The sequence below is a fragment of the Anomalospiza imberbis genome, chromosome 2, assembly GCF_031753505.1.
Source record: "Anomalospiza imberbis isolate Cuckoo-Finch-1a 21T00152 chromosome 2, ASM3175350v1, whole genome shotgun sequence".
NCBI classification, from domain to species: Eukaryota; Metazoa; Chordata; class Aves; order Passeriformes; family Viduidae; genus Anomalospiza; species Anomalospiza imberbis.
In genome coordinates, this window is record NC_089682.1 from 59,525,993 (window position 1) to 59,548,411 (window position 22,419).

Genomic DNA, 22,419 nt, shown 5'->3' on the forward strand with positions numbered 1-22,419 from the left:
CCTGACTGTTCCTCTATGTAACTTAAATGCATGGAAACTATGAATAAAAGTAAAAATTGTACCTAGTTACATTAAGTGGCATCCCTGATTCCAAGAGCAGTTGAACTTATTTCTCCCTCTTTGGGAGCTCTGTGACCCTTCACAGTGTCGATGTGCTTTGTTTTCTTTTCACCCAGCATTTCCACTTTATATTGGACTACATAAAGAGCAAACTAAGAGTGGGGATATTGTTAGTGTAACAGCAGGGGATTAAAGAACACCAAATAAACATCTCATTAACATAAATTAATTGAAGAGAGAAAACAAACAAGAGGATCAAGAAAACCAAATAGATGAGCAATTAACCATTTCACAGTAACAAAAGAACAAAATTCCCAAACTAATGAGAAAGACCGACAGCGCCTATTCACAAACTTTGTGTATCATACAGTTCAGCCTGAATCCCTTATCCTGTGGATGTTTCTGGAAAATAAAGCTGCTGTTGCACTGCTGAAGTTCCTTGGCAGGCATGAGCCATGCTCTCTCCATGCACAGCAGATCCTCAGACACGGCTGGAAGCTTGTGCCAAGAGAGCAGTCCTCAATCTCAGCATTTCACTACCCTTTGGTCTCACAGCCTCTTCTGTCTGCAGTTCATTTCTTGCATTCTTGTGCAGACCTGCAAGGGTCTTCAGCTGGGTGCCTTGCTTGTCAGTCTGCTTCTGAAAGCCCCAGCATACCCCAAAAGCCCTGAAACATCTCTGAACAAATTAACAATTTTTTCCTATCCTGGGAGAAGCTGGATTTTGTACTAAACAGTCATTCCCTGCCTTTTCCAATCATCACATGCTTTCCCAGGATTTAGCTTAAAGCATTCTCAGTCTTGAATTTTTGGATATTCTCTCTCTTTAACTGCATGTTTAGAGCCTTTCTTTTTCTCGTGATGGACACTGCAAATCCCCAGAGCATGCTGCCTGGGAAAACCAGGAATCCACAAAGAGAAATGGAAAACAGCAAATCAATGCAGCTTTCTCTTACTGCACCTCTCCCAGCTGAGTGTTTGGCACAAAGTGGGCTCAGTGATACACTCAGAGTTGGTGTCTTCTGCATTCTGGCAAAGATCTGCCCTTGCTTAACACTGTGTGTTTGAATCTCTGTCCTTCAAACGCCAGGTAGGAGTTTGAGATGATGCAGAAACATTCAGTGCTGTCATCCATATGTCCTCACAACACTCAGAGTTTTTACAATTTTTGGTCATGATGCCTGTTTAGTGACTTTGATGCTTTTGCTTTGCATTATTATCACAGTTTAAAAATGTGAGATGCATTATTATCACAGTTTAAAAATGAAAATATTTATGCTTTTGCAAGTACCAGAATAATGCATCTACCCCTGTCCAACTGTTTGGCTGAGGTTATTTAACTACCTTCAAATTGTTCTTTAAATGTCAAGAAGACAGAAAACTGCCATCAGTCTGGTTTGTAAAATGTAATGCTAGAGGATTCTGCCTTCTAGTGGGCAGTTTTAAAATTTGTGTCATATTTTGTAAGTACACTTATGATTTATTCAGTAATAAGAATATTGTACTGTCAGCAGTTGTTAGTAAGTTTGAGGACAGATATTTCTAGGGAGGGTTGGGGAAGGTTCCTTTAGCTTTAGAAAATGACAGTATTTTGCCAATGCAAACTTCATTTTCTTGGCTGCAAGTATGCTGAGTCATTCAACAGTGTGTGAAGCTTTTATCTTTTAAATTTTGCTTGGATATGAATTTAATTTTCAGTGGGTTGTCTTATTTTGGGTTTTTTAATTTGCTATGTTACATCTTTTAATTTGAGCGTCTTTGTAATGATTACTGTAGAATAAAAAAGAAAATTACCAAAATATTTCATTTACTTTATGGATGAGGTAAGTTGGCCACTCACTGCATGTAGCAAAAGGACAATAAAATTAAAATAAGTTTTTAAATGGAAATTAGTCCACAAATTTAAAAATCTTATGATAAATTATTTTAGTACAATCAGTCTTCCAGAAAATATCAGGCAAGCCATGAATTTTCTGTAAAGCATTGAGTCAAGTTTTAAAGAATAATCCAGAATATTTCTACATATTCTTATTATATTTACCAATTTCACTATAGCAACTTTTCAGTTAGATTACAGTAAGATGATGAAAACTCCTGCCATTTCTTGCAAAGCTGCTCTTTCCAGTCCTCTTCAATTCAGGTGCTTCTCCCTTGAGCCAGATAGCAGGGTGTTGTCTTCAAATTGATCTTTTCTTCACATCTCACCATCTCCGTAAAAATTTTGCAGATGCTTTCTGCAAAATTTTATATAGTACAATGAACCCTGTCTACCTGTAAAGCTAAAACTCTCCAGGGGCTCAGTATTTTGTATCTCAATTATTACAACTTTTTTTTCCTCAGACTTTTACAACCGTAATCTGCTGTGTTAATATCCTTTCAAAAACTTTGATAAACACTTTTTTTTTCCACAACTTCTTTGAGTGTCTCATCTCTTATCTTGCATCCCTACACTGGGCTCTCCGTGTTCTGTTTTACCTAGCATAAACCACTTGTCTTCAGCTTCCAGGTTTTCCTTAGACTATGCCATGCAGAACATCTCAAGACAGCTGAGGGGCAGCCTCCCACTTCTCCTTGCCCAGCAATGCTGTCCTTCATTGCTTGGTGGTTACATTTTCAGTCAGGGGTCTTTGTGCTGACACCACTGCAGTCCTTGACTGGGAGGTGTTTTCTATACAGACCTGAGAAGTTGCCTCCTTGTCTTCCTTGATATTCTTCCCTTAAACGTTCTTTTGCTATGTCACAAACAAAACAAAATTAGGAATCTTAATCACTGCTTTTCACACTATTTGCTTGATTCTTTTTGCCACCTATTTGTTTCTATCTTTTTTTTTAATCTTGTCTTAGGCATATAAGCTAAAAAAATGGGACAGGAGTTCTTTTTCTGTTTATTTGATTTCGAACTTGTAGAAAACCTAGATGTTTCATCTAAGAATACAATTCCAAGTTTTACAGCAATGAAAATAATAATTTGCATTCTTGCAATGACAGAAATGCTAAAACTTGTAAGCAGGACTAAGTCTTTGAGATGCAAGTATTTTTTATTTCCACAGTGTATTGTATGATTGTGGTATTGTGCTGATTAACACGATTCTTGTAGGATGATAGGGTAAATCGTCTTATTTTGATGGAGAGGAAAGCTGAGATATGGAACCAGAGTGTGTTGGCAACAGGATCAGCATTAGACTTCCCTTTAGCTAAGACTTGTTCTCGTATTTTCAGACTCTTGCATTTAGCAATTTAATATTTCTGAGCTCTGGTACTTAGAAGTGTTAAGTTACTATCTGAGGTCAAATACAAATGCTGTTTCTTCTGCATAGTAGTTTAACAAAAGTTAATTGTTTATCACTGAAGCTTAAGTGGGCTCCTTATCTATCAATTAACTAAATATAAATTACAAAAATAGTTTATCTTTGCACAGATAGGCATGTTTGAACTTCATTATTTTAAGCAGCTTCAGCATTATACAATGTTTAGCTCACAAGTTAAAAGTAGCTCAGTTATTTTGAAAAGTGATTTATAAAAAAGCCCTTTACATTTTTTTCCCCAAACATTATTGCAGGGCAGATGGTTCAGATTCTGTTGTTTAGCCACCCTCATTCTGCACTCTCTATCTTTAGCTTGCACACTCTATTTTGACGCTATCACATCTTTGTGTTTGTTCAGGCTTTTCACTTAAGGCGGTATTTCAAAAGAAAACACTGGAATTTTCCTTCAAAAGGGGGGAAAATACTTTCACCTTGTAGAAAGGACATGTTCCTATTTAAAAAAAAAAAAAAAAAAAAAAGCCTTCTCTTGGCACAGGGCCCAGCAGTACTATCAGCACAATCTAGCAGCTTGGCAGCTTTGCGTGTTGCCATGTTCCCTTGAGAATTAGAGGGAAGCTATTCTCCGCCTTTTGCGAGCCTGCCAAAGGATGGAGGACTTTGATCCTTCAGGGTAATGTTCGAGTAGTTCTCCTCCCAGGTACTAAATGTGACAAAGCACATTTAATTTATTTGTCTTTTATATAAACATTGAATGTTTTCAGTGAGAATCCAAAGATTTAGTGTAGGCCTTTTGTTAATATCAAATAAACCTTACTTTCTTGGTTAGACATGAACATTGATGAGTCTGGGGTTAGGGAATTTTATCTTCAAAGTACTAAAAACAAAAGTGAAAATTTTATTAAATAGTAACTTGGCTTACTTTAATACAATGTCAAATTACATTATTTTTATATTTGTAAGATTTAATCTTCCAAATTTTGCTGTCAGTTTTTGGGTTTTTCCACAAGTAATTTTTAAACTTTTTTTTTCAGGGTTGATATCTTATGCAGAGTATCTGTTTTTGCTGACAATTCTTACAAGTAAGTATTATATATTTAAAATATATAGGCACAAATACTCAGCTACTAACAGTTTACCAGGAACTTTTCTTCTAGTATTTTTTAGCTTCTAAATTTCTGCATTATAGTAAAACATAAAAAACTACTGTATATAGAGTGACAATGCATTAATATAAATGGATGTCAGTGTCATCATTGGCTCATAGCAATACTTTAAAAATTATGGTACTTCCTGCACCGTGGGATCAGAAAAGTCTTTGAAATCCTTTGAGAGGGGGGAGACATTGGATACACCATCACATAATAAGGAGAAAAACTGGATGGGAAGATAATTTTTCTTCTGGCTAGTAGTTGTAGTAATTTTGGACATTGAGACATTGAGCTTATGCAGGGGTGTGAAAAACTGTTGTAGTGTCTTAGAGGTAATTGCCTGTTTTTATTGTGTTCAGATTTGCAATGGATGCAATACATAAACAGCAGATTTTTTCAGTGTCTTTTTGTCTGACTTTAAAGTCCATTTTTTTTATCCTCTATTCCTTTTGACTTTATTTCCTCCAAGTATTGTACATGTATTTCAGCCCCCCTCCTTTACTTCCTTCCTTTTTCTGTGAAGCACTTTTTTTAAAAACAACTTTTGTTTGGTACTTGCTTCATCTACAAGCAACAGTCATTTTTTTGTTTTTTGCATGGAAGTGATCTGGGATTGTCTGGTACTTTCTCTGTGTCATGCTTGCTACCCCCCTGTTTTGTTCTGATGTGTAGGTGATGCTTAAAAACGCCGAGATTTGAAATGTGTCAATGAGCATTAAAGGCGAGACCCCTAGAGCTGTAGTGAAGTAGTCCATATGCATGTCCATGAAATAGTTCACAGAACAGTCCGCATGCTGTCTTGTTTGACTGATTTGTACAAGTCTAACATTTTCAGCAAGGGACAAAGCCAGGCATAATAGATTTATTGTATCAGTGCATGGTGAAAGGAGAGAAAGAAGCAGTCTCTTCTTTCCTGACAGACTGTAGAGGCATCACTCTCATGTGACCCCCATCACTTCCATGGCTGCAAGGTCCATGGCTGGCCTTAAATAAATTGATAAATTTTCCTTGCTCTGGAAATCCACCCTCTCATGGTGTAGTATGAACAAGTAATGTTGGTCTCCACAGAGTGGAGAGAGTATGTCCAGCCTTCCATTATTATGCATCTCTTGCACAATTCAAGTGGCCTTTCTGCAGCTTACCTCATTTCTCAGCAGAACTCCATTAGTTCCTGTTGCACAGCATGAAGGGTGGATAATCTCTTTGGCAACTTTAGCTAGTACACAGTATTAAATTACATATCTATAGATATGCATTAAGCTTTAACATACAAATACACTGCTTCAGCTGTGTTGACTGTCCCGTGCTACACACTGCTTGAACATGAATTATACCTTATGTTCAAGTGGCTTTTAAAATCAGAGACAGGAGTTTAGCCCAGGTAGGATTCTGATTTCAAAGTATTTGTTGCAACTCGAAAAAGACAAATTTATGTTAAAAAAGGACAACTATGACAGCCAAATTGTGACTTCAGAAGAATACCTTAAAGTTGCAGGAATAAGTGCCAAAGATTCTATTTCTTTAGAAATTTATGGCAGCTGAAAGTGAATTCATGCTGACTTATTGGCTGAAACATTTAGAAAATTGAAGCAGTACCAGAGAAAGTTGTTACACTTCTCCAGACAATCAGGTAACATTGTTTTTCACAGAATTTATATAAGAATGTATTGAACCTCAAAAACAAAGGCACCTTTTAATGCAGGATAAAAATGCAGTGGTAATGTTGCTGCTTTGGTTACACAGAGGGTTATCATACTGATCAGTTTGAAAGCAAATGTCAACAAGCATTAGTGCCTCTATCTTTGCCTAACAAGGATCCCCTGTCAGTCAGCCCTGAGTTACACAACCTGTCTCTCTCACTAGTGAGAATTAATGTGAGATTTCTTAAAGCAGGCATCAATATTTAAATTGCTTCCAAGTCACCAACTGAGCAATAGGGAAATGGAAAAAGAGTCATCAGACTCCTGGTTCCACACTGCTGATGAGACCATGCTGTCTGTCATACAAAATCAGAGTCTGTAAAAACACTGAACTTGAAAATATAATTTTGTGATAGACAAAGGTTTTATTTTTTCCCCCATGACCTTCTTTTCTCTTTCCTGTGTGCCTTGTGTCATCACTGTCTTTTTTCTTCCAGTGTTATATTGAATTTCATTTCTAGCAATAGGTTAATGGAGCCCTGCCTGGTGAAGAAGCCAAGGAACTGAAGTTGTCACCTTTACTTAGAGCTTTGTTTCAATTATCCAGTCACACAAGTTGACAGCTTGGTCAATGCAGGAATATTAGGAGAGGAAGCACCTAGGTCTAACCTGCACTCACAGCCAGGATGAAGCTCTCTGTTCAGATTTTGGAATTTTGCCTGATTCTAATTAAATACAAATATATCTGTGGTAGTCTTTGAACTATGCTTATTTTACAAACACATACCTTTGGGGTTACATCATATCAGATAAGTATGTCATCTCTGAACAGTATAAGCAGCTTTAGGTCTATATTTTCACTAACAGCTCTCTTATCTGAAAATTGGAACACAGATGGTATGAATTGCTATTAAATGCATCAATTACTTTTATTCTCTAAATATGTTATTGGATAGCCTTTTCTTGCTTTTGTACTAGTAACACAAATTTAGCATGTGGCATTTCCATGGAAAGGAAACCAGTTTTGAGTATTAAATCAACCCAGTTGCTGGGGACAGCACTGCTGTGCAAATTGCAGTGGTATTTATAAAATACCCCTGCATCACAAGATTGCTTCACACAGAATATTAGTTGACTGCTGAAGATGTAGTTATTTTTAAAATGTAAAAATAGTACTTTCTTTAACCATCTTGTTATGACTTAAAAGAAATGGGATATTTCTTTAACTTGTTCCCCTTGCAGAAAGATTCTCTTTAAACAAAAGCAAGGCTTAAAACTTTACAGAATGTGGCTAGAAGAATATATTTCCAGAAGAAAATCTCTGAAGACATTGGAGTTTTTTAGAGATACTACTTTGCTGCCCTCGTGAGCCCAGCATTGTTCTTGGAAGCATCAATGTATTCCAGAGACAATAAGTCCATGGCTTTCATATGCCATGACTAGATTGTGGCATTAATTCACCTGCTCCAGAGGCTACTGGGATAAGGGCTACTTAAATGTAGCTACTGTAGCTACATTTCAGCAGCATGCTGCTCCTGTGTGGGCTTGCCAATGTTCAAGGCCACCTCCTGTAAACAAATTAAGATCAGGAAATTGTAGGAAGAAGCTTGAAACACACCATGCTTTTATAGTGTCTTCAAGATTCAGAACTCATTACATTTTGTCTTGAAAAGAAACATCCACTCGGTGAAGGAAATGCAGGGTAAAATTGTGTAGAATTCCTGAAAAAAATAATCTTGGTGGGAGTCATACAAAACATGCTTTTGTCAAAAATGGCCAGAAATAGTTTTCCACTCTTCTCACCTAAAAAGGAGCTCTTATAAACAAGGCAGAGCTAGACTGCAGAAGCAACATGGGATTATAGAGACATCCTTTGGGAATATCTTAAGACCTGGCCAGTAAGAGATACAGTATTTTCGTTGGAGTCAGATGGACGTTCATGGCTTGTACTTAGGCACTGCTGGCAGTTCTTACTTTGCCATTGCATTAATTATCCCTTGACATGATAGTAAAAAGGTGTTTAAACAGTTTGCTTGTATTGGAAGAGGTGTGTGTGGTTCACTGGAAATACCATGTATGTACATAACAATGGAGAACTGAACCAGAGCCAATACTCATTTTACATTTGGTATTTGAGTTCTAGTGTACGTGTGTGATATTTTCAATAAAGTTCTTTTGCAATTTGTTGCAGAACCCCAGACTGGACTTCAGATTGCCTTTAAAATGTTGGATGCAGATGGCAATGAACAAGTTGAAAAGAAAGAGTTCTTTAAGGTAGGTGTATTTACATACGTTTTAATTTTAAATAGATCCATGGGTTATATTTGCTCAATAAAGATTCATTAAAATCAAGGCTAATTTTTAGTCCAGTCTATGATCACATGCTTACTAAAATATTTTATATGAAAGGAGCACATATTGAAGTATTGTGATAGAAGTACTTACCATAATAGAACACACATGTATAAATGGTACCTTCGAACTGTAAGTAAATATCTGCTACTGGGAAGGTAGGAATTAGTGTATATCCATTAATCCCATGAGCTAATTTAAATAATGATCTGGAAGAGTTTCTTGTTTTCTTAATATGTTGAATAATTTCTTTTATTCTCCATCCTCTTTTGGTCTTTATTAAGTTTGCTTGCTGTTGCAGAAAGGTTTTTATCAATTCACACTTTGAAGAGAAACAGCAGGTTTTTTTCCCGTATTATGTCTAAACTATGGGGGAGAAAGGTAGATACTTTAAAAACTAAAAAAATCTTTTTCTGATGTTTTTAAGAAGAATAGGTTGGATTTTATAGCTTATTCAACTTCTAAATATTTAACAGGAGACTAACTATGAACTTCTTGTCAAAAGTGGAATGCAGAATTAATAATCATAATTTTTAATAGAATCCCTCAACTTATTTCAGATCCTTAATTCGTACTGGAGGTAAGTGGAAACACAATTTTATAAGAAGCTGACATAGCTACTATAATTCAAATTACTTTCTGTCACTAGGGTGACATTAAAGCTGATCATGAACTCATGTCTCTAGAGAACCTTAAAATCTAAAACTTTTAAAGATGGACCTGTTGATTAATAACAGAATAGCTGTTCACGTGTTTTGCACTTAGCACCTTTTTTTCAGTGAATTGTCTCTTAGCAAGGTTATGATTGATGAGTCATACTTTAAATCTATTCTAAAATGTTGCAAAAATACTTCTAGACTTAGTAGTACTATTTGAAAATAATTCTTCAAATTAGATAATTTTCCAAGACGGTGTTACCAGAAGCCCCTAACTGAACCTGCAGATACCTTTGTTGTGCTGCATGTTCTTTTCCCCACCAGCTAGATCAGGGAGAGAATCAGAAGGGTAGGACAATGGGTTGAGATAAAGATATTTTAATAGGCAAAGCAAAAGCCATGTGCACAAGCAAAGCAAAACAAGGAATTCACTACTTCCCATGGGCAGGCCCTGTTCAGCCATCCCCACCAGAGCAGGGACCCATCACATGTGATGGCGACTTGGGAAGACAAACACCCCCCCACCTCTTCCTCTTTCTTCCCCCCACTTTATGCACAGAGCATGATGTCAGATGGTCTGGAATGTCCCTTTGGTCAGTTGAGGTCACCTGTCCTGGCTGTGTCCCCTCCCAGCCTCACAAGCACGCCCAGCTCCCTCCCCAGCATGGCAGTACAAAAGCAGAAAAGGCCTTGACTCTGTGTAAGCCCTGCTCAGCAATAACAAAAACATCTCTGTGTTATCAGCCCTCTGCTCAGCACAAATCCAAAACATACTCCCACACCAGCCACTGTGAAGGAAATTAACTCTACCCCAGCCAAAAGCAGCACAGCCCTACACCCATTTGTTGCTACACAAGATCTTTTCATTTTGAAGAATTTGTTCTGTTAAAGTGTTAATTATTCTGCTGATTAAAAAGAAATCCAATTCTAGTAAAGCCTGTATTCTTAACCTACTAAACCAGGTGCAATCATAGTGAATTGTTATCAGACTAGCAGTGCCCTGATTACCAAAATAAGTCTGTTATGGCTGTATTATTCAGCTGCAAAACATTATGTTACAAGTGAAAGTAACTCCATGAACACGAGTGAACATGTTCAGCTTGTAGTGCCTCTACTCCAAAATAACACATTAGCAGTGCTTTCTTTAAAAAGGTACTATCAGTTAAGCAAATAAGGAGATTCTTACACTGCTCTTTTGGGGAGATGTGAAATATGTTATATATTTAATATCATCACCCAATTCAGGTATTCTAATTGAATCAACCAGTATAAACAACAGAAAGTCATTAAATGTAGAGGTGAAAACATTACATAAATCATTAAAATAATTTGATTTCTGTAGAGGCAATCAAGCTAAATTAAAATTATTCTAGTTAGTAACAATTGTTACTTTGCATTTCCTTTTTGGGCTGTATTGATAAAATAATGTAGAGTGGTAAAAAAAAACCCATATAAATTACTTTTTCAACTCACAAAATCGTTAAATTCAAAGAGGTCCCACAGGATGCAAGTCAGTCAGAGGATGAGTTTTCTCTTATGACTGTTCTGTTAATATTCACAGAGGAGACTATTTTCAAGCAAAACTTTATAGATTAGGTTTAAAAATAATTTTTTTTTAATGTAAGAATGTGGAAATAAGTGTATGTTAATCTGTATACTCCTCTAGTTCTATATGCATCATAGAAAGTTTCTAGATAGCTAATAAATCAGTAAATTATGTGGCTGATCTGTCATTTGTCTTGTCCCAGTTGGCATCCTAGGAAAATATATCTGAACTATTCTATTGTGATTTCCACACTATATTTGACATTAACATCAGGAAATGTATATAAGGAAAACACAGTGGAAAAGAATAGTTAAGAAGGAGTAATCAGGAGGCAGTGTCTGTAGGCAGGGCACAGTGGGAAAAGAAATTTCATTGCTGGTTCACTCTCTTGCTTTGTCACTTCTTGTGCTCCCCTTTTCCCACCGTTAACTACTGATTAGACTTCTATGAATGTCTGTGTTGTCTGACTGTAGAGTTGCTGATCTAGACTGTAGAGTCTTTGAGGTAAGAACTTCCCTTATGGTTTGCAAAATGTCCATAATTCTTTGGATTGTGTATATCTCAATTTTCATGTGTTCCTGGATGAACAGGCATAAGATGTGTCAAGCGGGTCATTCAGGAAAGGGAGACCTTGACAAGAGAAACTCCAACCCCAGTCAGTCCTCAGTGCCTGCATTATGTGATGGGCTATGGGCTGTTCAAACCTGTATGGATCAGGCACTTCAGGAGTGGGAGATGCAGAATTTCCCAGTGTTCTCTGCTCACAAAATTGGATGTTTGGGAAAGGAGATCTTGAATGCAATCCCATGTTTTCAACAAGGGAGTTTATCTTGTCCTCTGCAGCCTTTCCATTTCAGTGCACATTTTCCTGATTTCCAGTAAAAGTCTCTCCCTTCACAGGGATGCTCTTGCTCTCTCTCCTCCCTATTTCTTTGTATTGAAGCCAGTGTAATTCTGTTTAATCCACATTTCAGTGGTAAACAGTCACAGTACAAGAGACATTTCAGTATTAGGGCCAATAGGGTTTTGTTGCTTTGCCCTGGAACTCCAGGGTGAAGAAGATGAGGTAGAAATGGCATGCTCACCGATGTTAGTTGCCACCCTTTAATCAGCCCCTGCCAGAATGCAGAATCATTTCTCAGTGCCATGTTATCTGCATCTCTGTGAGGACAGTAAGATACTTCTGTGAACTCTGCACTTCCAAGACATTTACTTGAGACTTGGTGAGGGGGATTTCCAGACACATAATAACCCATGCACATTAATCTGAGACCTCCCACCAAGAATAAGGCTACCAAAGTTCCCAAAATCCCCAGCAAGTAAGGAATTTCCCTGACTCTCTAAATCTGTCCTGATTAAAGATGTCTAAGTAAAATTAATGACAGTTCAAAACTATTGGGAATAAAGGCAGAGTAGCTCTGATGGCACATGCAAGAGCTGTATGACTTAGACTTTCTAAGTAGAGTGTCTTATACACTTCTGCTGGAGAGCAGATACCACAAAATACTTGTAGAGCTTCATCTAGGGCTGAATGAGCCAGCACCCAACACTCAGCAGCTGTGGCACAGAGCACTTGTGTGATCTGAGAGCATCCACAAGCACTGATCTCTCTCAAGCAACTGGAAGATGCAAAAACACATTTTTTTTTAGAGACAGACATAGTCTTTCTGCCAGAAAGGCTTGTTCACAACAGATTACTTCTGTCTTCAGTAAAGGCTTCACTTGTGCATAATAGGTCTCATTATCTTTCAATTAGCCATTACTATAGTGAGTGGTGAGCAGGTATAAATATTAAATACAAATAAATGTTCCATGGAGGAGTCCATTTCTTGAGGGCAGAATTCTTCTCCCTCTGTGAATAGTTGCTGCACTATGCTGAAAAAAAATCAACAGACTTCTGGAAATAGTTTAAAGCACTCTAAGAATTTACATACAGTGTAAGAAAACAATAAGTGAAATCTTTTAGAATACTTGTGAAAATAATTATACTGTGTGTCTGTGCTCTTCAGTAGCCTCTGCTACTGAAATCTACTCTGCAGATTTTTTTAAGAGTCCTTTAGAAATAAAATCCAAAAGAGAAAAATATAATTTTTCTCCTGTTTGGAAAGTATTTGCAGTTTTATTCCTTATGTGTGGTCAAATTATTGATTTTTCAGGTAAGAAAAGATGTGATTTCTCATTGAGAATATGGACAAGCAGTTGTGGTTTTACCCACATCTCTATAATGCTATTTTGCTGTGAAGAAATTCATAATGCTTTTACTGTACTAGTAGCTTGTTTTGTAAATGATCAAAAATTAAGATAATTTGGAGGAACAAGTGGTGTTTAATTGCCTTGTTTTACAGCATTTCTTTTGGTGAATACTATCAAGACATGCAATTTAAAACTAATAATATAAAGTAAGCATCCTGAGAAACTAAAAAAATGAGGATAAAAAACCCAAACAAACCCAGAACAGGTTAATTACTCAAAATTTGAGGTCAATGGATGACCTTTGGCAGCACAAATCGATAGCTTTTCTTTCTTACTGTTTACAAGCCCATACTGCTTCTCTGAAGACAAAAAAAAAAAGGAAAAACAAAAATAACAACAAAAGGGAGATTTAAAAACTCCACAGAATACTGACTGTGGAAATTCGGTAATGAACTTTTTCCCAGTTTTAATGAGCAGGTTGAGGAATCACTCAGAAATGTTTGAGAAGCAAACCAGCAGTTTTTAAATCCTTGAGCTTTAAAAGCATCTTTTAAAATCTCCAAATCCAGAGTGATCAGTGTAATTCCATATCTCTACCTGAAATGTATTAAGTCTTTTGTTCTTTCATTTCTGCTGTCCTTCTGAGGATTCATGCAAATGTCTGAAAGGTAGGTGTACTTTGTGCTATATTAAATCACTCATTCCTGTGTTAGTGTTCATCTCTGAAGCTGAAATACAGTCAAAGAAACCTTGCAGCTCTGATATACTTGAGGTACTGCAAATTAATGCACTGTTTATATTACCTTAAAGCTTTATTTGGGACAGTGGAAGTTATGTTTTTAAATGTGAGTCATTTCAGTAATTCTAAAAATCTTCTTAGCTAATACATTCAAGATTAATTTTTTCCAAGGGTGGAGGGGAAAACTCAAACCACATTCTGCCTAATGCCAATTCTGAAAAAAATGTTTTCTTATTGAATTAAATTATTCTTTATTATTAGTTGTACAGTACCTCATTTGAACAGGTATGTTTTTCATGTCCAGAAGATCATGTTTATTACAGAACTGTGTAAAACTATCTAGAAGGACAGCATGAAAGTCAGGATAATTTTTATTTCTGGAATTATCCTTGATGTTATACCCCAGACTTCCAAAATCTTCTGAAGTGAAAACTAAGCTTCTAGTGCTGGAAATCTACCCTCTAAAAATAGAGCAAGCACTGGGCTGCAAGAGATATATTCATGTTTGGTTATATTAACCACAGTAGATAAGACATTCCTAGGAAGAAGTGTGTCTGAATAGCAAAATATTCACGTATGCAAATATTTTGTCATGACTAGAGAACCTTGCAGAAATATATAATTAAGAAAAGGTGCAATTAAGTCAAGGTTCAGAAAAAGAAGGCTCTTATCAAATTTGTAATTTTCCTGTTCTTTTCTCCCATTTCAACAAATACAGCTCCAGAGAATCATTGGGAAGGAAGATGACTTGAAAGCATCTGGAGACGAAACTGTACTTCGGGTATGAAATAGAGATACATGTTCCTCACAAAAACATTGTCGTGTTTCCCATGAACTTTGTTATTTTTTCAGAGTTTTTAGATACATATATAAGCCTAAGTATTAGTGCTTTAATTAAATGAAAGGCCATGATTTGTCAACTGCTTTCTATCTGGGGAAGAAAAATGTTTGTAATTTCTGAGCCTTATGATGAAATGGATGCAGAGTATTTCATGACTGTGTATTCACTTGGTTGGTTGGTTTCTGTGAGCCTCTCTTTCAAAGTAACTCACTTCTATTTATGAAAATCTCAGGAAGAGCTCCATATTGTCGTATGAGAATAGAAGGCTCTCCAAACGGAAATCTGTAGCTTCAGGTTACCTAAGTGTTGCTGTTGCAGTGATATCAGCTTATACTGAGTTGGTTTGAAATGTGGTTATTGTCACTGAGGTGACAAAGGCAAGGATTATTTTAGTTAAGTCCATTTCCTGAAAAAGGCAGCATAGATGCAGACCAGAAGAAGCAATCCTAGAGTATGATTGTCCACCTGGGAAAGAAGTTGCACTGCTTTGGAGACCACTAGCAAATGGTAAATATATCTCATCAGTGAAAGGGACAAGTAAGTTCCTGGTCTCTTCTGTTTTCCCCTGAATCCAGCCACCTGCAGCCTCCCTTCTTCTCAGGTAGAGTCTCTTCTTGAGTCTGTAGTCAGCACAGAGACAAGATATTCTGTAGGTTGAGTGAGACTGAAAACAGAGAGGGGGAATCTTGAACATACTGAAACACCTCAGAAGAAGCTAGTGAACCATGTTACAACTGATGGGACAAGTGAAAATGGTCTCAAGTTGCACCAGGGGAGGTTTAGATTGGATATTGGGAAAATACTTTCACTGACATTGGTCAAGCACTGTAACAGGATGCCCAGGGAAATGGTGGAATCACCATCCCTGAAAGCATTCAAAATACATGTGGATGTGGTGCATAGAGACATGGTTTAGTGAGGGACTTGGCAGTACTGGGTTAATAGCTGGACTCAATAATCTTAGAGATCTTCTCCAATCTAAATTATTCTGTGATTCTAAAGAAGGGGAGAGTATAGCTGGATTGTCTCCATTACTAAAAGACGCTGCTTACATCAACAACTTGCTGTTGGCTGTAAACTTTCGGTTTACACTGGGCATGAGGCAGCAGCTGCTCATATTAGAAGCATTCAATAAGGAATTTATAGAGGGCTCTGCTTTGTAAATCATGCATCAACAGTTCCTACAAAGAGTTGCTCATGTTCTTTACTTTTTCACATGCCTGAGGAAAAAGCGGAAATGGCTGTTGCTGACACCCTTAAAATTTATTAGGCATAAACTGTCTTCTGATTCACAAAATTTTTCCTCCCTCAGTGTATATTCAAACTTGAGTTAAAAATTGTTTGATCCACAAACAACCATCTCCTTTCTTGAATCTTTTCATCAATCACCAGATTAAAATAGCTAGGATTAATATGGTTGTCTGCTCCTCAAAACCTATTTCAATTGAGACTTAAATGTCATGACAGTGAAAGAAAAAGGATCTTTATTCTGCATGAATGCACAGCTATAGTATAAAATTTCCAGAGAAACTTTGATACAGTTGGACAGATTAGTTATAAACACATAAGCTTATTGTGAGCTAATTAAATACCTGAGCTGGAATGTCTCTATTTTGGTTTTGTCTTGCTTCAAAATTTGTCTTCAAAGTTCTCCATTGAGAAAAATCTGAAGTTATTGTACCCAGAAAATGTTATTTAATACAGTTTCGTAGAAGATTATAAATGGAATTCTAGTATGGAAGAATTAAATAGCTTTGGGCAATACAGCTAACTTGAAATTATTATGGTCTCTATATTTCTACATGGCAAAATCCAAATTATCATATTTCTCTTAATTTTTATTTTCTTCCTGTCTCGGCTTTTCACCAAAGAAATTTATTATCTTTGTAAGCAGTGAATCTGACTATACAGTGTAGTCATTGGACATGGTTTTACCCTTTATTTTTTATAATTATGGTAAGTCATAGTATTGCCTTTAAGCAAAACAGATGAAGCAAAAAAATATGGCATTTAAGTTGACTATGTTTTTTGAAAGTTGAGATACTGCATTAGAATTTTGGTGTTTGGAATGGTTCTTTATTTCCACAACACTTTCTCAATTTGCATATGAGTTTGCTGTTTTTTCAAAGTGAACCCAGTCTCTGATACCAGATGGCAAATGTCACCAACCTAGGAGAATACAGTTTAAATGGTAGTCTGCATGTTTGTTTAACTAGCAGGTATATGCAGGTGTATTCCCTGTGTAGACAAAGGTCCCAGTCATTTATTTACTTTATGATGATACCAATTTATACTCATCGAGTTACTGTATAAGAAAAAGAACAATCAGTTTGCTCTTCTCCTGGGGTGCTTGTATCTCTGCCTTTTTACAGACACTTTGACTTACACACCTAAATTCAAATTTTCACCACTTAGTTTTGGCCCTTGAATGGGATTACAGTGGAATTAATTATCCAGATACATATATTTCAATTGAGGGCTTTTCTTTTTCCAATATTATAATTTATGCCTGAAGAAAAGCAAAAAAAAAAAAATCTGCCCTGCCTTATCTGGCTTCATCTTTTAGGAAGTTCCATGCTGAATTATGCAGAGCAGGCAGTCTAGCAGTCTCGTAGCAGAGGTGCACACAGTGAAGGAGAGCTGCAGGCAGACTTAAAACACTGGAGTCTGCTTCTTTCTAATCAGACTGGAGAAAATGGTGCAGAAGTCAACAGAGGCAGTGACTGCCTCAGCTCAAGCACCCTCCCCACAGGCCAGAAGAAATTGTCCATCTGGCTTCCTGGCAGAACTGTTCTTCATATGGAACATCCAGCTGAACACATGACCATGGTTCATGGACAAGGAGAGCCTGAATCCCTGCCTGGAAGTGATCTAGATTCCAGTAGGAAAGTGCATGAACTAGAAGATTTGGTTTGTTTTGAAAAGTTGTTGGCCGGCAAGCAGCACGAGTTGCTTTTGTGTTCCTGCCCTGAGTTCCTTAAAAGGATACTCTAACAGGGTAAGGTGCTTTAGTGTCCTGGCCATGAAAACAATGCTAGTGGTGGCAAATATCCACTGGACAGACCAGTTGTCTTGATCAGGAACTTTGCTCTCAGGCCCTTCAATTTATATTAATGAGTTATCAAGTACTTTCAATATCTGTCATCTAATATGCTTTATGTAATGAGTAAACTTATAAATTACTTTTAGCTACTGTTAGAAAAGGAATGACAATACGGAGTGTTCTGTATTTGTTCTTGAAATGAAATTAGTGTTGTGAAATAAATGAATTATCTCATTTCCAAATGATTAAAGATACGCTTCTGGATTCCCTAGTGAATACATTTTCATACAAAGTGTGAGAGTATGACTAGGCATTTTTTTTATATGTAACTAGTAGTTGGGGACACAGCTACTCATCTCTTTTAAGCATAGGAACTAGGAACTGAAATTGTCTGACTATATGCAGTGTACTTTTAGACTCACACATGAACAATTTCATATTATTTAAGTTGTTTTAGCCTGTCTACTTCTCTTTTTTTTTTTTTCTTTTTTTTTTTTTTTCGGTCCTGTGGTTCTAAAAGAAGTAAATTACATTAGTCATTCACACGTTTCTCTCTGCTTACCTGGTCAAGATAAGGTTTTACACTTGGACCTTAGGACACTGCAGAATTGTGATGTATCTCCTCAACCACAGGAACTGTGCAAGTCATCATAACTTGCCCATCTGCTCCCTAGAATCTCAGCCTGGTTTAAAGTTTTCTACTCAGTGCTTCTAAGTCTGCGTAACTCAGTGTAACTAAAGACTGCTTAAAACTGAAGGAAGGTGGTGGCTGGGAGGAGGGCTGCTCTTCTAGTGCAGCAGTACCGGGGTGCAGCACATCAAATTTTACAAGAATCTAGTCCAAGACTAAAATTAATATCCCTCCCCGAAGAGTCTGTCATTAATCTTGTAACCTCTCAGTTCAGATGAAATGCACATTTTTTCTTGACCTATCTTCTCCAACATAAATATGTATGTTTTGTGTCAGCAATTTAACACTGAATTCTGTTAAAAAGCTTTTAGATATTTTAAACCAAGGAGCAGTGTGATGTTGTGCTTTAAAGAAAGTTCTCCAGACAGGTAAACCCCCTAAAGAACCAAACTGTCTGACATCAAAATATTAGATTATTGAAAAAGCGCTGGGTCATTTTTTACCTCATGGGCAAGGATATTATTTTATTTTTCCATATGGTCTCATGACATTGTAACCTCGAGAGAGAAGGAAACATATTTGAGCAGGGGCTGGCTAGGGAGCTGGTGGCAGGCCACCTGAGCCATTTTCAGCACCGAGAGCAAGAGGGTTTGTGCGCGCTGAGGATGGATGTGCTCGGCCTTTGAGGCCAAGTCTGCCTTGATCAAAAGAGTGGGCTTCATAGCACATCACACCTCCTGAGTGGGGTCCTCATAATGGAACCTATTTGTTTGGTGCAAAGTCACATTTTTAAAGTATGCCACAACAGAGAGGCAGGGCGTGGGTTCCTGTGAGGAGCTGTCCCCAGCTGTGTGTAGGAGCTGCTTTCTCAGGCTGCCAGCAGAGCTTTGCAGTGCAGCAGTGCCATTCCCCGACTGCTTGGTGCAGTCATCCTGCTCAGAAGAAGACATGGTTCAACCTGTTTCTGTTTGGGGCTTAAAGTATCTCCTGCAGCATGTACTCCCAGATTAGTTTTAGCTCCATCGGCTGGAAACCATTTTTATTCTGTATCTGCTTATGAATTGATGCAGAACTGTGGGTGATGCACTGAAACCTGAGGATGTCTGTGAAGTTACATGTTCTTCGTTACTAAAGGCCCTAAGTGTACAGCAGAGTGATTCCATGGCATTAGTTGTCATTAAGAAAAGGACTGATCCTCTCAGTAATAGGAATTACAGGGGTTATTGGATGCTGTTCATTGTTTAGAAGATGTTCTGTCAGACTTCTCAAATATTGTCTGTTATATCCTCTGTAGAATCATCTGTGAACAATTCAGCCCTTCTGCATCAGACCTGAGGTATTCTTGAATCCTACCTAGTAAGAAAATGCATTGCAAAATGTGAAAAACTTCAGTATGGATTCACATTAAGATGAAAGTTGATTTACCATAAAAGACATTGTTTCCTTCTGGGGCCCACTTGAGGCTGACTGAGCTTTGCCAAAAAGGACTGCTTTTGGACATCTATATCTCCTAGTCCCGCTAGCTGGCCTGCTTACAGTTCTTTTGACTGACTGTAACTGTTAATTTCGTAATGGACACATCTTTTAAACCTCCTTACCAGAACTGAGTCATAGGATATATCCCAGCATCTGGGAGACTCTCAAAATCACAGAAAGCTTGAATTCTCTTTAGCAGTGTGTCAAACTAGGCTGGGATAAAAGCCTGGCATGGTGAACTGACTGAGCTAGCAGCTTAAAAACAAAGAGGATTGCAGAGAAGTGGACTCAGAAAAATTTGCAAAGATTTAGTCTTACCTTTGGAAAGATTTGGGACATCACTAGCAGACAAAAACTAAGGTATTGTCCTCCTTGCCCAACCTCACTTCTCTGCCCATTCTTCCATCTACTCAGTCTCCTGTCTTAAATAAAAAAAATATTCAATCCAAAATACATATTATTTTTACAATTTCTAGTGAAGTAAGACATTGCACAGCAAATACCATCTCTCAGGAAGCAAGCAAGAGAACAAGAAACGAATTGCAGATTTTAATCATGATGAATGCTTTCCAGTCATGCCTCAGGCAAATTCTGCAAGGAAAGGTGGTAAGAATCTAGAGACAGTAAGTCTATTAACATTTCAGATGAGTTTTGAAAATCAGTTAGGTACATTATTCTGAAAATCCCATCTCACTGTGCGATAAAGTTTCTTCTCAGTGACACTTGTTGGTACTTGCTGCAGTATCAGGTCCTAAATGTCAAAAGCTCAGTGGGGAGCTACAGGATTAGATAGGTCTTTGCCCAGGACTCAGTTTTTGCAGCATCAGGCCTCTTGTGTTAACAGACTATGTAATGTAATAAGGAAATAACTTGTGTTATCTGATCTTGCTTAAAAAGGAATAATTGCATAATTCAGCAATTCATGATACTTTTGAAAAATGTAGGCGGCGTTAACATTACTCTAGGAAAATTATCCTATGTATGTAATATGTACACATATATTCATTAGTTCATAGACTTGTGTGGCATCAGATTGTGTGGTCTTTGGGATTCTGGAACATGTCTGAGTTTCCCAGTTGTGATACATGTCTCTGCCCCATCCTGTGCTTGTATCAAGATGAAACTCAGACCACTGGGATCCTTTTTCACTCTGTGCCTTAGCTTTCTGTAAAATGCACTGATTGACAGAATCCTATGGTGCGCCATCCCAGGGCCTGAAGCAGCCCTATACACCAGAATACAAACTTTCACTCAGTGTAGATAGTGACTCAAATCTACCAGTCTGGTCTGCTTTACGGCCTGGGATTAGGTTACTATTTCATTCTTATTGCCAAGAGAGAATTGCAAGTGTAAGTTATTCTTTCACCCAAGCTCACGAGGGCGAGGTGTTGGAAATATTAATAGAATTCTCATTATCTTCTAACAAGGATTTGTCATGTCGGTACTAATTTATACAGATCAGCAGCAAAAGCTCCTAATGATTCTGTGGACAAAAAGGAATTATGTACTAACATGTACTTTAATTTAATAGCATTAACTCTAGAAAAAGCAATTTTTTGAAATATCACCCTTAAGGTGTAGTCTCTGTGGGCTCCTGTTGCATTTTATGCTTTAAAGGAATGTACTGTTTTGTAGTTTTAAAATATATTTAACTCTCACTAACATAGTGTTTGGACATCTGCCAGTTTCACTGTGGAATTTCAACTGATAAAGAAGGTAGCCAACAAGTAGGTGCATATTTGTTATAAATCCTGGGATAGGCTTTGTCATCTTAGATAAGATGAGGTAGGTATTGTTTGTATGACTTCTTCTAGCTTGTAACTAGAGAAACATTATAGAAGAAAAAAACTTTCGCTGTCACAGACTTAGTTTTGAAAAGGTTATTTTAAACCTCATTTTTCAGTTTGTTTTCATACAACACTGATTATAATATGGAGTAATTAAATTAGAAGCATTAATTTATGTAATCATGAGTTCAGTTTTTAAAATTACATTAGCAAATTTATTCCTTGCATTTTTCAAGTCTCCTTTAAACATATAAGCAAAACCCACAGAAAGCAGATTACACTCTCGCTGCAGTGAGGGATATGTGGATTCTTCTCTGTTTCTCTTTTAGAAAACTTCGCATTCTGATATAAATAGTTTGGGTTTGAATTTCAAATAAGCATACATGAATGTTTGTCTTTTGGCTTTCAAAAAAGTATATACCAATGTTTATGCATCAGTCTTCACAATAATCTCAAGTGTTTAAACTTAAGAAGGATGGGTCCTGTGGGTATTTAAATGTTTTTTGCCTGCAATTAAATGATAAAAGTTCAGTAAGTACAGTTTGCATAGGGCTTGAAAAGTATTTTTTTCTAGGTTCACTCACACATAACTCATATCACTGGCATTTGGTGAACTGTAGCTTGTAGTAGAAATGAGGAATGTTTCTGCTTTAGCTATAAAATAACTGTGTCATGTATGCAGTAAGCATGAAACATGGGGGACTAATGGGACTTGTTATTGATGATGCTGAAAGCTAAATAACCATTAGTATTAAATCTTATGAATAGACTCTTGTCTTTCATCTTACCTCTTCAACCAGATAAAAGACACAGAGGCTATTTAGATGTCATAAGAATAGTATGCTGAAATCCCTACAGGCTTAAAAAATTTTCTCTCTTCATGTTGCTTAGTGTTTTGTTGTGTTCAAAGAAAGGCCAGTATGCTGGTGCTGAAAGAAGCATAGAGCAGAAATCCAGCATTATTTGTGGGTTTAGTCTTGTTGAAGATTAAATTGAAATAGTGTGTATCCCTTCTCTGCAGAAATTTCTTCTTCAGATTTT

At 37.1% G+C, this 22,419-nt stretch overlaps 1 protein-coding gene across 1 annotated transcript in view; it reads left to right on the top strand.

Annotated features, from left to right (window-relative positions):
- Positions 1-22,419, top strand: part of MICU2 (mitochondrial calcium uptake 2) — a 135,267-nt gene that overhangs the window by 97,330 nt on the left and 15,518 nt on the right. Inside the window, exons 5-7 of the mRNA XM_068181342.1 lie at positions 4,358-4,405; positions 8,306-8,388; positions 14,319-14,381. Of these exons, the coding sequence (XP_068037443.1) occupies positions 4,358-4,405; positions 8,306-8,388; positions 14,319-14,381 (194 nt within the window). The remainder of the gene's footprint in view (positions 1-4,357; positions 4,406-8,305; positions 8,389-14,318; positions 14,382-22,419) is intronic.